The following is a 13,254-nucleotide window of genomic DNA, read 5'->3' as shown; positions in this document are numbered from 1 at the left end:
TTAAAATGACAAATGGGAGAAGATACATAATTAAGGGCACAATGGTTCCCACACAGGTATAATACCTTTACTCTGCTCTTGAAGGGGAATTCCTTAAGCCCAAGTGGACGTTTATTCAGCATTATGGGAAACACTGGAAGTATGAACTGGAGGCCTATGATACTGAGACTTTATTTTCTAGCTGAGTATGTGCAGCTAGAAAATAAAACGTTAATGAATCTAAGAGGTGCAAAGCTAATTAGAGCTATGCAAAACATTGTATTACATTCTTGCTCAGAAATCGTTAGCCTTCACTCCTAAATCGAGATAGTTTAAGGACTAAGTCACAGGAGTGAAAAGAGCAACCATGGAACTATCAATGCAGCATAAAACAAAAATAACTATGCTGTTGCTTTCTTGTTTTACGTCTTTTAGTGTTTAAGGGAGGATATTCTCAAACTTCTGCAGCATGACGGATGGAAATGTATGTTTGTGAGAGTAGGGAGCTAATATCCTAGAAGGAGTACAGCATTGTCATTTAAACGGTTGGGTGGATTAGTTCTACCCCTTGACCTGTTGCATCACCTGTCCTGTGTTTCCCCACAACAGCCTTCCCCAACCTGGTGCCCTTAAGCCATGTTGGCTAGGGATGAAGTTGTAGTCTAACACATCTGAAGGACCCCAGGTTGGGAGAAGTTGCCCTACAATACTGGACATGCACAACGCCAAGGCAAAAGCCTAGCAGTGTCCCTAACAGCTAACAGCACACCAAAAAAGCTGATTAGGCAAAGCCTACAGATCACCTGCAAAGAAACATAAGTAGCCTTTCTAGATCAGACCTAAGATCCATCTAGTCCAACAATGTCTCTAATAGCTAACCAATACTTCTGAGATGTTCACAAGCAATTGCAGCCATCTCCTCTTTGTCCCCAGCACACTCTGCCCTTGTATACAGAAGGTCCATTTTAAATGCCATATACTTTGGCATATCCTATTCCCCGTGAATGCTGTTTCATTTTTCTTTTTTGAGGCCATCACTGCACCTTCTGGTGATGGAACCTGTATGTTAGTTACATGTTGTAAGAACTTACACTTTATCTTGGACTAGAATTCTACAAGCTGCGCAGGAGTGCTTATGTCATTTTACTGGAAGTACGGTATGACCCTGTTGAGATTACATGCTAACCCACGGTTAAGCAATTTGAGCTAAGCATTATGGCTTAGTGCGTCATGTGAACCATTCCTCACCATGGTGGCTATATAACCATGGCTTAGCGTGTTGTCTGAGCAGGGCCTATGACTGAAGAAGTCCATTTAACCTTTGCTCTTCAATCTAATATTGAAGTGCATTAATTTTTATTTAATATGTTTTATTTTTAGCAGTCACAGCTTTTTCCCTTTGAACATCATATTAATTTATTTTTAATTAGCTAAAATATGGTTTTCTTATGGGGAAGTAAAGACTGGTGTGTAATTTTTCTTTCTCCACACTAACAAGAAATATCCCAGTTAGCATTCATGGCTAGTTCACAAATTGCTTAGTATCTTATGACGATAGCAGAAGCCAGAGAAAGAGGCTAGGGGGAATGAATTGCTTAAAAAATGTTGCTTCTTTTTCCATAACCTCATTATCAAGCTCAAAACTCAGCTCTTTTACTACTACTATTATTATTATTATTATTATTATTATTATTATTATTATTTATATAGCACCATCAGTGTACATGGTGCTGTACAGAGTAAAACAATAAAATAGCAAAACCAGGCACCAGCGTTAAGTTGTTTGCAATATCAAAGTTCAAATGAGCTCTGCAATACAACATCCAAACAATATCCTGAAATTTATCAAAACATCCAGACCTTTCTAGCATCTGGGGTGGCCATGTGTCCTACTTTATAGAAAATAGTGCTCTACCAGAAAGGATGTCAGAGAACAGTCCTCTATTTGAAGGGATATCAGTTACTACATGAGATTGCAGAAAAAAAGGATTTCTGTGCATCAGGCACATCAGACTACGTTCAGCTTGCGCAGTCACCAACTTTACAGGCATATGCTATTTACAGCAATCTTAGAATCCTATGCATAGCTTCAAGCACTTAAGCAGACATTTCAGATTAATATTACATGCAATTAATCGTATGGTTAAATCTACTTTCCCCAATCTGGTATCCCCCAGATGTGTTGGGACTACAACTCCATAAATCCCAGGATTGAGAAGGCTGCTCTAAATGAAGTATCTCAATAGTTAGCCTCTCTTAACTGTTGCATCTCTAAACAGCTGCATCATACAATTTATATGCATCCACTTCAGAACAGGATCACAGAAGAGCCTGCAGACAGCCACAGGTTGCAGGTTGCCCATAAGCTGGTAGTGTAGTGAAGTTTAGGAAGGAGTGATAAAGCCATCTAGCCAGTATGGTGTAGTGGCTAAAGTGTTGGACTGGGAGTCGGGAGATCCGGGTTCTAGTCCCCACTTGGCCATGGAGACCCACTGGGTGACTTTGGGCCAGTCACAGACTCTCAGCCCAACCCATCTCACAGGGTTGTTGTTGTGAGGATAAAGTGGAAGAGGAGGAGGATTATGTGCGCTGCCTTGGCTTCCTTGGAGGAAAAAAGGTGGGATATAAATGCAATAAGAAAAATAAATCTAGGATAAGAACTACGTATGATAGCAAGGTCTGCCTTTCATCAGGCAGGATGTTGGATTTTTTTATGTCTTTAAGCCCCCACTGAGTGGTGACTTCCAAACGCTGCAAGCAATCGTTTCAGACCACTGAACAGTGCATGGTCACTTTCCCACTCTCACTGGGACAGACACACGTTCCAACACCACTCGAAGACCCTGGATTCCAAGGTTTGTTTTATAAAATACCAGAGTCAACATCTGGCAAGCTCAGGACAAGAGGCCACCTTGACGTATTCCCTGTTGCCTCAACTTTGCCTATGCTGCTTCCATCTAGAGAATGGAGAGAAAGCCACACTGGAAATACAGCACACAAGGTAGGAGGGCCATTACCAGTTCACATAGGCCCTTTCTACACCTAAGGATGATCCCAGGAAAATGGAGGGATCGTCCCTGCCTGCTCCTGGGATCCCGAGTGTCATTTACATGCACAGGGATGATCCCTGGGAAAAAGGCAGGTGCAGAAATGGATGTAGCCTTGAGTGTAACCGTTTGCATATTGCTTTCATAAGCATGGTCATTGTCATTACACACACTGGTGGGTGTATTAGGCTGTCTTTATTGTAAAATGCACTTAAGAATAGGCCCACTGAAATCAATGGAACTTAAATTAGTCACAATTTACCTGCCCCATTGATTTCAGTGGGTCAACTTTACACGTGACTGGATTCAACCCAAGGAATATATCTGGATTCAACCCAAGGAATATATTTTTTTATTTATTATTTATATTTTTATACACCACTCCATAACTAAAATAGGTTCTAGAGCAGTGAACATAAGAATAAAATGGCAAAAAGAAACATCAAAAACAAATTAAATTTGTTCAATTTAAAACAAAGTACCAATAAATACAGTGGCTGGTCAGTTGAGGAATGGTTCCTGGAAGAGTTGTTTTCAGGAGGCACTGGAAGCTGTAGTGTTGGTGCCTGCCTAAACTCCAGGGGCAAGGAGTTCCAAAATGAAGGGGCCACCACACTGAAGGCTCTTTTCCTGGTGGACTCCAATCAGGCCAAAGGTCCATGTGCAACCACCAGGAGCATGCCTTCCAATGATCTCAGGCTGGTAAGGAAGAAGACACTCTCTCAGATAATTGTCAAAACCTCACCTCCATCTAAAGTGAAAAATCAAAGCAATTAATTCACACTGCCTTTCACTTGCCTCTTTGTTCTTAATGTTATCACAATTTCCAGCTTGATCTCTAAAATTGTGAACTAGATTTTTTTTAAATGCTTAGGAACACCAAGTTTCCTCAGCCTATATGTTGCCCACTGTGATGATTTACTGTTTAGAGTTAAGTTGTAAAGTATAAAGTATTAAGAACTGTGGAGTTTAAAAGGTAGTACTTACAGTGTGTATGTTGCAGGTTGGTAAGTATGAGTCATGAAAGGGTTAATGTGTGCTGGATGAAGGTGAGTGTTGATTGGATGTTGGTGGGGAGTGCCTGGATTGGCTGTGTGTGAGAGGGGGAGGAGTCGGAAGACTGAGTGGAATAAAAGAACTGCTTCTGCGGTAAAGTGTGGAGAGAGAAAACTTTGAGTTAGAGTTAAGAAGGGTCTGTGTGTTTTGGGAGATCAGAGTGTGAGAAGAGGATAGTGTAGTTAGAGTGGGTAGAGTAGGCAGGAGGACTACTGAAAGTTATATTGTGAAACATTTAAGTGAATGAACCAAAGAAACCATTATGCTCTGTGCTTGTAACCATATGCTTGTAACTGAAGGAAAACAATACACTTTGAACCTGAATGATCTTCTTGTTAAATAAATATCATTTAATTAATCCTGGTGTGGACAGTGAAGTACCTGGGAAAGGGTACGGGTGAAATCTATGGTGGCAGCAGAAGGGAGAAGGTTTGGGTAAAGGTGTTGATCTGGGCTGCTGTGGGGCCTAAGCTGATGCACTCTGTGGCAGGTGCACCACAGAGACAGACTTGGCATCCATAGCCCTAACTTGTGCACCTGAGCTGGTCCTTTGGAGTCGCAAAAGTAGTGAAGTGATCCAGGAGGATACCCAGTGGAGGGTGGATGTCTCTCCCATGGCAGCAGGTGGATTAGGAAGGTTCCTAGGGCCAAGGGGGACTGTCACACCCACAGTTCAAAAACAGGAAAGTCTGAATGTGGCAACGAACTCATACTCCCTTCTCACAAGGGGTATAGAATACTAGTTATTCAAGTATCTGAATAAACTTGCATGAAGAAGTCAGGCTTCATAAAGCCTCACTTGGCTACTTGAATAGCAATGTAGCTTGCACCTCTGACAACCTATAATCATGAAATCCAAAGGCATAAAGAGTGGAATACTTCCAGAAACAAAGAGCCTCTGCTATTATTATTGCTATAAAATTCAACTCACCTGTAGTTCCATCCTTCTGAAATATACTCCAGCTGAGAGGGCATACCACTTCATGGAAACAGATGGTTATTTTTCCTTAAGTATATACATGTTTTGATCCTTATTCTATGTGCTGGAAATAATGCTGTCCTCTCATAATAAGTTTATGCCTAGCTATTAAATGCAATGGCTGGTGCATACCTTAATACAACACCAGTGCATTAAAGGGCTTTACTATTAATTGGATAGATCCATAAATTCCTGACCATTGGCCATGCTTGTTGGAATGACAGAAATTGGAGTCTAAAACACCAGAAGAGCATAAGGTTGGGGAAAGGGGGCTGGTCTAGATGGCTGTGGAATCTTCACGGGTTGGATCCAGACTAGCCATTTTATGAATGGAAAAGCTCTTCCCATCCACAGAACAGATTGAAATCCAGTAGAGGCTTCCCAATGAAGGAAGGTGGAAGCAATTTTTGCCAAGTTCTCCTTCCTGCTGCAGTCCCAATGCTGCTGTGGAGCGGCGGGGGCAATGTGCTAATGCCCCCACCCCATCCCGCAGCATTAACATATCTCCAGCAATCATAACGCTGGATTCAACGCAGACCTGGTGCACACTAAAGTTGAAAGCACTAAAGGGAGATTTCTTCTGCCAAAGAAGCATTAAATGTGTGTACGGACATTTGAGATTTTGCTTCTTTAAAAACAAATTAACACATTTCAGAAAAGGAAAGATGCTTTTAGATTCAGATGTACTGTGAATAACTAGAAAATACATGCCGGCAGTTGGAGCCAGAATCAGACAGACCTGATGGAAGGGAAAAAGGACCGGACTTGAGTGATCACTACTGTTCAAACTCCTACTATTTTAGATATTCTCATCTTAATACCAAAATCTGCTATAGAATGGAGCCAACATTTTGTTAAATTAAACCACATTTCTAGCCCTTTAGGCAGAAGCAAATGAAAACAAACAGAGCCTTTACTCAATTCAAGTCTCATTTAAAAGAAACAGTTGAGGTTGCCAACCCGAAAGGTCTGTTATGTTTGCACAGAATTTTGTTAAGGCACACACAAAAAGATTACACTGAAGACAAAAATGGTTGTGGTTGAACATAGCAAACAGGCAGCCTCATTAACTCACAGGGAAAGGCATTTTTATTCATAAAGGTTTACAGTGTTTGCTTATTAAAGCAACTGAGGGAATTCGCACAGCACTTCTTAAAGCAAAACCCTCACCCAACCCTTCTCCCTATTCTTCTATAAAGGCAAAAGACAGAAACATGTTTGACATTCCTTAGAAAAGAAAAGGCAATCACTTATACACAGAATGCAGCCCATACATTTTGCATACTCTAGAGATCTCCGGAAGGTCAGTTAGTATCCTCTGAATACTCTTTTAACAAGATTATTCGCAGCAAGTACAGGAAGAATTCTCTATAATTCTGGCAAAACCACTTCTTACCTGTTTTTGCCAGAATATACACAGCATGCTAGGGATTTTCTCCTTGTCTTCTGGTTTAGCTTAGGCATATCAGCCATCATCTCTGTTCTCTCCTCTGAATAACAACTCGTGGGAGGAAAAAAGGAATTAAATAAAAAGGAAATGAAGAGACTCCATCAGTTACCATGTGCATGCTGATTAGCAAAACGCAAAGCTTAACTAGCTTTATGTTTCCCAAATCACTTAGTCAAACCCTATGTGTTAAGAGAAGTTCTGTTATTGCATCCTCTCCACACCACGCACACACCTCCATCTTCTGCCAGCTCTCCAGGATGTATAAACATTATTCTATGGGAAGATATAAACTAGCATCTCCTCTGAAAATGGCAAGATCTTTACCACTTAAGGTAGCAGTGGCAACAAAGCTGATGTTGAACACTTTGTGACTCACTGCTCGCTCTTTGGCACAGGATCAATTTTTATCCAAGCAAAATGTTAAGAACTTCAACATACTTGCGCTTGCTTCGTTTCAGTTGCTTCGTTTATTTAAAACATGTTGGAAATTAATTTTAGAAGAAATAGAAACCCTGCAGGGTTATTCAATATTTACAATACAGCATTAGGAAAAGTAATGAATATGATTTTTTTTCCTGCATGTTAGAGACCATAATTACTCTGGTTGGAGGAACACAATAGCTTTTAAGAGCAATGAAAGCAGTACAAGTCAGTATTGCCCTTGGTGTGCATTCTCTCTCACTCTCATTTCTTTTGTCCCTCTGGCTCTGTAACAAGAAGGCTTCCACTACATTTTAACTTTTGTCCCAAACAGTTATTCAGCTGCTAAGTCCAAGGTTATAGTATAATTTACTGTCAGACGGTCTGTGTTTCAAAAACAAACAGCCATTTAACTCTTTAGGAGCATCATGACATTTCCAAAAAATATCCAAAATTCTCTTTTAAAAAGCATATTAAATCCAGAAGGGTTACATTCTGCATACTTTATACATAAAAGAGCAGCTAAGGGATTCTGGATTGCTACATACAACAAAGAAGAGCAGTGTTTGCTGTGCCGCCATTGCGGGGATGCGTAACATATGAAAGGAGATACCAATCTGCAAACTTGCAGTACGCACCTGCTTGGAAGCCATGTCCAGCCATGTCTCCTAGACTCATGATTACAGAGCTTCAAATGCTATCATATTGACTGCTCCCCCACAGTGGCCACACTGCATACACCATTTTCCTTACCATGTTAAGTGGCTCTGTCTCCCAGAAATACATACACGCGGCAAAGCAATACCAATAAATGATGCAGTCACTGCAGGCTACAACTGCAAAAAGTAGATAACCAAGCATGGCTTTGTAAAGTTTAGCCTTGCTCACATCTCCCTTCACCTTCCAGGTGGCTATGCCAATGAATTGTATTCATATATCACACAGGGTCCCTCAGAATAAAAAAACACACACAACTTATTCATACTACTGAAGAATCAGTCACACCTTTCACCATTTCCCACAGGAGTTCTTTGCCTTACAAAGGTGTCAACCTGTTACCTGTCTTAGGTAAAGATAGCGATGGGCCTTAGCATTAATTCCTCAGAATTCCAAATATGAAAGAATCCAGCATTCCAAGTTTTAGTGAATATTGTAAGAAAGCACAAACTTCAACAACATTGTGACCATCTGTCATGATTCAGGAAATAAAGGCATGACTGCTAAGTAGACTTTTTACACTACATATAGGTGGATATAATCCCAAAGGTACCAGTTAATGCCTTTAATTAGAGACCAACTCAAAGTTCACAAAAATGTGCAAGTTTGCACATTTTTATGACCTTTGGACTTGTCTAAAGGTATCAGATTAAAATAAATTCCTTATGGCAAACACCGCTACCTTTACTTTTTGTATGACCAGTGAAATAGTTGCTGAATTGTTCCTTCAGAAGCATGTTTTAGCCTGGTTTCCCAGAATGACTGCTCTTATTAAGAACTGTACAGGCTGAGTGATGGTAATGTTACAGCTAGCTTAATAGACCACTAAGGGTTGTGAAAGTGCAATACGTTTCAACATAAAGGAGAGCCCAGAAAAGATACCCACAACCTATAGAGATGGGATATCCAGGTAAAGAGGGCCACACTAAAAGTGATAGAATGGTGCCTGCTCTGACAACAACTATTGTCACAGTATGTCATCTCAAGTGAGAACTCCCAAGAAGGGAAACTTCAGGAATACTGGATGAGCTCACAGTTTAAGGAACTAAGTCACCCATCTATAAACATAAATGGTCCACGAGACAGCTGTGCATGTGGTAGTCTAGCTAGACATTTTTAAAAGAAAAGAAAGACTCATGCTTGTGCTTCTCACTACTCATGACCAGTTAGATGTATGCAGCCACTACCACATTTAGGTATCAGCCTTTGCACTCCTGAAAACGTCATGTGTTTCGTGCATGTGTGTGTGTTTACAGTTTTGCAGGAGTTTGTAAAAAGCTTAATGCAATGTGGTGGCAAGTGTAGCTGCAATACAGCTAGCCGCAAGCAGGAAGCCAGCCTAGACAGGATGACCTAATGAAAAAGAGGGCAGGGCTTTTGTACTTTTAACGCTTGTGCAAAAGGGGGGATTTCAACAGGAAAACCAGCACCTGCTACAATCTCCTCTATTACACATAACTACTTCTACACAACTGCAAGTTCTGAAGTTCCCTGTCCGCCCTTACATTTGGTCACCCAAAGTGGGCACAAAACTGTCAATCCACTTCATCCTAGTGTGAATACTCTGGTACACAAAGAACACACCTTTCACAGACCCTGAAAGCTCATGTGTGCTCTACTGGAACAAAAATTAAAATCCTCAGTGCAAACAAAACTAAGTACAGTTACAAAGTTCCTTAAAAACAGCATTTACTCAAGTCCCTATCCAATTTCTCAACATACCTCTCCATCTCTATTGCAAAAATCAAAGTAAGCACCTCTCCCTACATTGTATTCAGAACATTAACTATATTTCTGTCTATCTTAATGTAAAGAAAGAACCTTCATTCAAAAGGTACAGTATTCAAGTTGGGGGGAGGGGAAGAAGGGAAACGCAACCCCCCCCCACACACACACAAACCCTGAACAGCTCTGTTTGCCCAATTCTCAGAGTGAGTTTGGTGATTGTGCTAAGCGTTCTTCTAAGGCTTTTTAGAGGTCACTTCCTATAAAGGAATAATGGAAGGCACAAATCAGAAATGGCTTGTTTTCTTCTTGCAAATTTTCAAACCTATGGCGACAGCAACAATAAAGTTGATGCATTCTCTCTCTCTCTCTCTTTCTCTCTCTCTCTCTCTCCAAAGAGAGGCATATATCCCACCACCACCAAATGATAATCTGGCGGTTTCACAGCACCAGATGTCAATATCCGCTACCCAATTACAGCTACCAGGTTCCAGGCAATATCTCTGGACAAAAATGCAGGTAATATGCACATTGGCTTGGAACAATAGGGATGGCTTTCCAAGGGGAGCATCCCTCTCTCCTAGGACGGGCTGTAATTCACACATTTTCTTCTCTCTCGGTCCCGACGGGGTTGGGTAGCTCTGCTGGTTTGACCCCTCTTGGGCGCCCACATTGCTTGCTAGGCTGGTTGCAGTTAAGGCTAAAGGCACGTCTGGCTACCCGATCCACTCCAAAGCTTAAACTTCCGGAAGCGGGGAAAGGCACGTAGGCAGGCTGAGCGCGGGACGCCCCTGGATGCTGCGGGGCTCCTTGGTAGGCCGGCTGTATAACGCGAGGCAGGCACCGCTGGCTTCTAGGCTGGAGCATCTCGGGGCTCTCGCAAGGGCTGCCGCCGTCCGACTCAGTAATACAAGGGGCTTGCAGACTTCTCGGGGCTGCTACATCCGCGAAGGGCATAGTTGTCCCCGCCGTTGTTATCCCAGTATTCGCCCTGCTGGCTGCGGTAGCAGATGGCGAAATGCACGGCCGTCCCGTCTTGCAAGCCAGGAGGGAGGCACAGCGCGAACTGGTAGCGCTCGACGGGGCTGGAAGGATCCGCGGGGTCCCCGTCGGGCGGCAGCAGAACGGCGGGGGCGTCTAAGAAGGAGAGCCACTCGTTGAAAGTGTAGCGCACCGTCACCTCCTTGGGGCCAGGGCAGCTCAGCACCCTCACCACGCCGCGCACGTCCGTGGGCACCCCGGCCAGAGCCGTGCCCGCCGCCGTCTCCAGGCACACGCGCTCCCGCTGCAGCCGCGCCGAGTCCGGCGGCTTGCCCGCCCCCTCCAGATGGAGGGCCTGAGGCTGCGACTGCTGCAGCGGGCGAGAAAACGGCGCCGCCGCGCAGCCGCCCAGCTCCGCCAGGGCGGCGCTGAACTCCTCGAAGTCCCGCTGGCGCATGGGGAAGCTTTGCAGGCGGGAGAGCACGGCGGGCGGCACCTGAGGCTCCTCGGCGGCGCTGAAGTGCTTGACGCTGGCCAGGCACAAGCCCAGCGAGTCGGCGAACTGCACGCGCTTCTTGCACTTGGTGCAGCAGCCGCTGACGCCCGACACCGACGCCCCGTCCTCGTCGTCGTCCCCCTCATCGCTGTCCCCCTGCAGTCGCCCCCGGGGGAAAAGCCGCGCGGCTGCCAAAGTCGGGCTGGCGGGCAGCGAGAGGGAGCGCCCGCGGCGACGGCGCAACTCCAGCAGCGCCTCCTCGTCCTTCTCCCAAGCGGCGGCGGCTCCCCCCGCGCGGTCCCGCCTCTGCTGCTGCAGCTCTACGGGGTTCCGTCCTGCTGCCGCCGCCGCCGCCTCTTCCTCCTCGCAGCCCCCTCGCCATGGTGGCCTCGAGGCAGCGTCCTCTTGCTTCTGGTGCTCCCCGAAAGGAGCTAAAAGTTGCCCTAAGCCCAGCACCGCGGCGCCACGGCTCTCCATAGCATGCCGCCGCCGCCGCCGCCGCCGCGACGCTTCAACACCCGCTCGCTGGCCCTAACCCTTCCTTCTGGTCTCCATTTGGAGCTGCTGTCAGGCAGGGTCTCTGCTTGCCTTCAAGGCAGGGTCATTGTATCGCACGGTGCGGCTCCTGGCAGAAGAAAGTCGTCGCGCGCTGGGAGAAGGGGGCGCGCCCCCTTCCCCTGCCTACTTCTCCCCCTCCCCCGGGGAAGAATGGGGCGGGGCGCGGCGGGACCTCCCACAGGAGGAAAGACATTTGCCACAGGCTACGAGGCACGTAGCTGCTTCTCTCTTTCTCTCAAACTGGGAAGAGAGCGCGCACCCGCGCACCTCTCCCGAGGTGGGGGGAAGGAATAATGGAGGGGAACAGCCCCTCAGAAGGTGGGTGCATCCACAGTGGCCCAGCGGCGGCTCTTTCAGCGCAGGAGGCTTGGCCTCGCCACGCCCACCAGCAGCTCCCTCTATCCTCCCTGGCGTTGCTGGAGCAGCACATCCAGTTTGGGGCGGGGGAGGGGGGGAGTGTTAGGCTGTGTACATTCTGGCAGGGAGGAAACGGGATATGCGAAATGGCCCTTTTCACCACAGGAAGCTATTCCTGACTCAGCTCCTCATTCCCCCTCCTCCTTTTACTCCTTTCCTTTCTCGGGTTTGGTAAGCTGGAATCTGCACTAACCTGTGTGAGGCAACTGCAAAGGTTTAAGGTGGCAACCCTGGCTGCTCTTACCTTCTGAAGAGACACGCATAGGATCGCCTTGCAAGTGGCACATAGCCACACTACAAAAGCAAACCAAAGCATTGTGAAGTGTTTAAAAGGGTGGCTTCTGAGCTCAAATTTATCTGGAAGTTGCTATCGCTTTCTAAGCCTAAGTGCGTTAAGAGTCTAATAACATACCGCCAATTCCCGCAATCTGTATATGTGTGAAACAGTCCCTGCAATCTTTGGCACATGGTCACACACAAAAGCACAACTTTTGCAACCTGATGCTCCCAAGATGCTTTGGAGTTAACTCCCATCAGCCCCAGCCAGCATGACCAATGGCCAGGAATTCTGGAAGTTGTAGTCCAAAACATCTGGAAGACAACATTGGGCAAGGCTGACTTGGACAATCATAGACCTGGGATGCTTCCAGATGGAGAGCTAATGCTACCAATCAAAAGACATTGTACGTCTGTTCTGTCTTTTCCTCCTTAATGTGTTTTGTTTCACGGGCGGGAACAAAAGGCAGAGGAAGCATTAGGAAAATTCAGGAGGTTTACAAATGGAAGACAGCATCTAGGCCCCCCTCATAAATTTCAGTGTTTGAAGCAGGGTGATTGCAAGATACAAACCTTGTCTGGAAGCACCCCTGCAGTCATGTCTTTCATCGTGATGGCACTGTCTCCATCTGGCACAATCGCAGGATTTGCTGCAGATCATCTTCATGATAGCTCAGTTTGGAAATTAAGTCCCCCCACAGGACTGTGGCATGGCCACACCTGCTTGAATGATCTGTTTCTCAGAGGCAAGTATAAGGCACTCCACATGTCCTCAGAAACACTGTATTTTTACTTCACATGTTCTGTGGACCAAACTTGGGCATTAAACAACTGCGTTGAGCTAAACTCTGGTGATCAGTGGCCCAAATTAAACGGTCTGCCAAAGTAAGTCTCATGCTGTGATCCTGAATCGATTAAGGCTGTAATCCTAGGCACACTTAAAAGGGACTCAGTTTTACTGATGTTGAATATGCACCACCTGATCCTGTGCATGTTTATGTGGAAGTTAGTTCTATGGCATATGATAATGCTTATTCCCAAGTAAGTGTGGATAAACTACATTTCCTAGGTTAGCCTTCTCCAGCCTGGCATCCTCCAGATTTCTTGGACTACACCCCCTAGCATTTCTGGCCATTGGCCATGCTGGCTGGGG

General features: G+C 45.3%; 1 protein-coding gene across 1 annotated transcript; it reads right to left on the bottom strand.

The window, feature by feature from the left end:
- Nucleotides 1–6,963: 6,963 nt before the first annotated feature.
- Nucleotides 6,964–11,674, bottom strand: PPP1R3G (protein phosphatase 1 regulatory subunit 3G). Its single transcript, XM_063130331.1, has one exon. The coding sequence runs from the start codon at nucleotides 11,325–11,327 to the stop codon at nucleotides 10,275–10,277; it is 1,053 nt and encodes a 350-aa protein (XP_062986401.1). The 5' UTR covers nucleotides 11,328–11,674; the 3' UTR covers nucleotides 6,964–10,274.
- Between the last annotated feature and the right edge of the window lie 1,580 nt (nucleotides 11,675–13,254).

This window comes from Elgaria multicarinata, chromosome 7, assembly GCF_023053635.1.
Source record: "Elgaria multicarinata webbii isolate HBS135686 ecotype San Diego chromosome 7, rElgMul1.1.pri, whole genome shotgun sequence".
Taxonomy (NCBI): Eukaryota; Metazoa; Chordata; class Lepidosauria; order Squamata; family Anguidae; genus Elgaria; species Elgaria multicarinata.
This window is presented reverse-complemented; position numbering and strand designations above follow the sequence as displayed.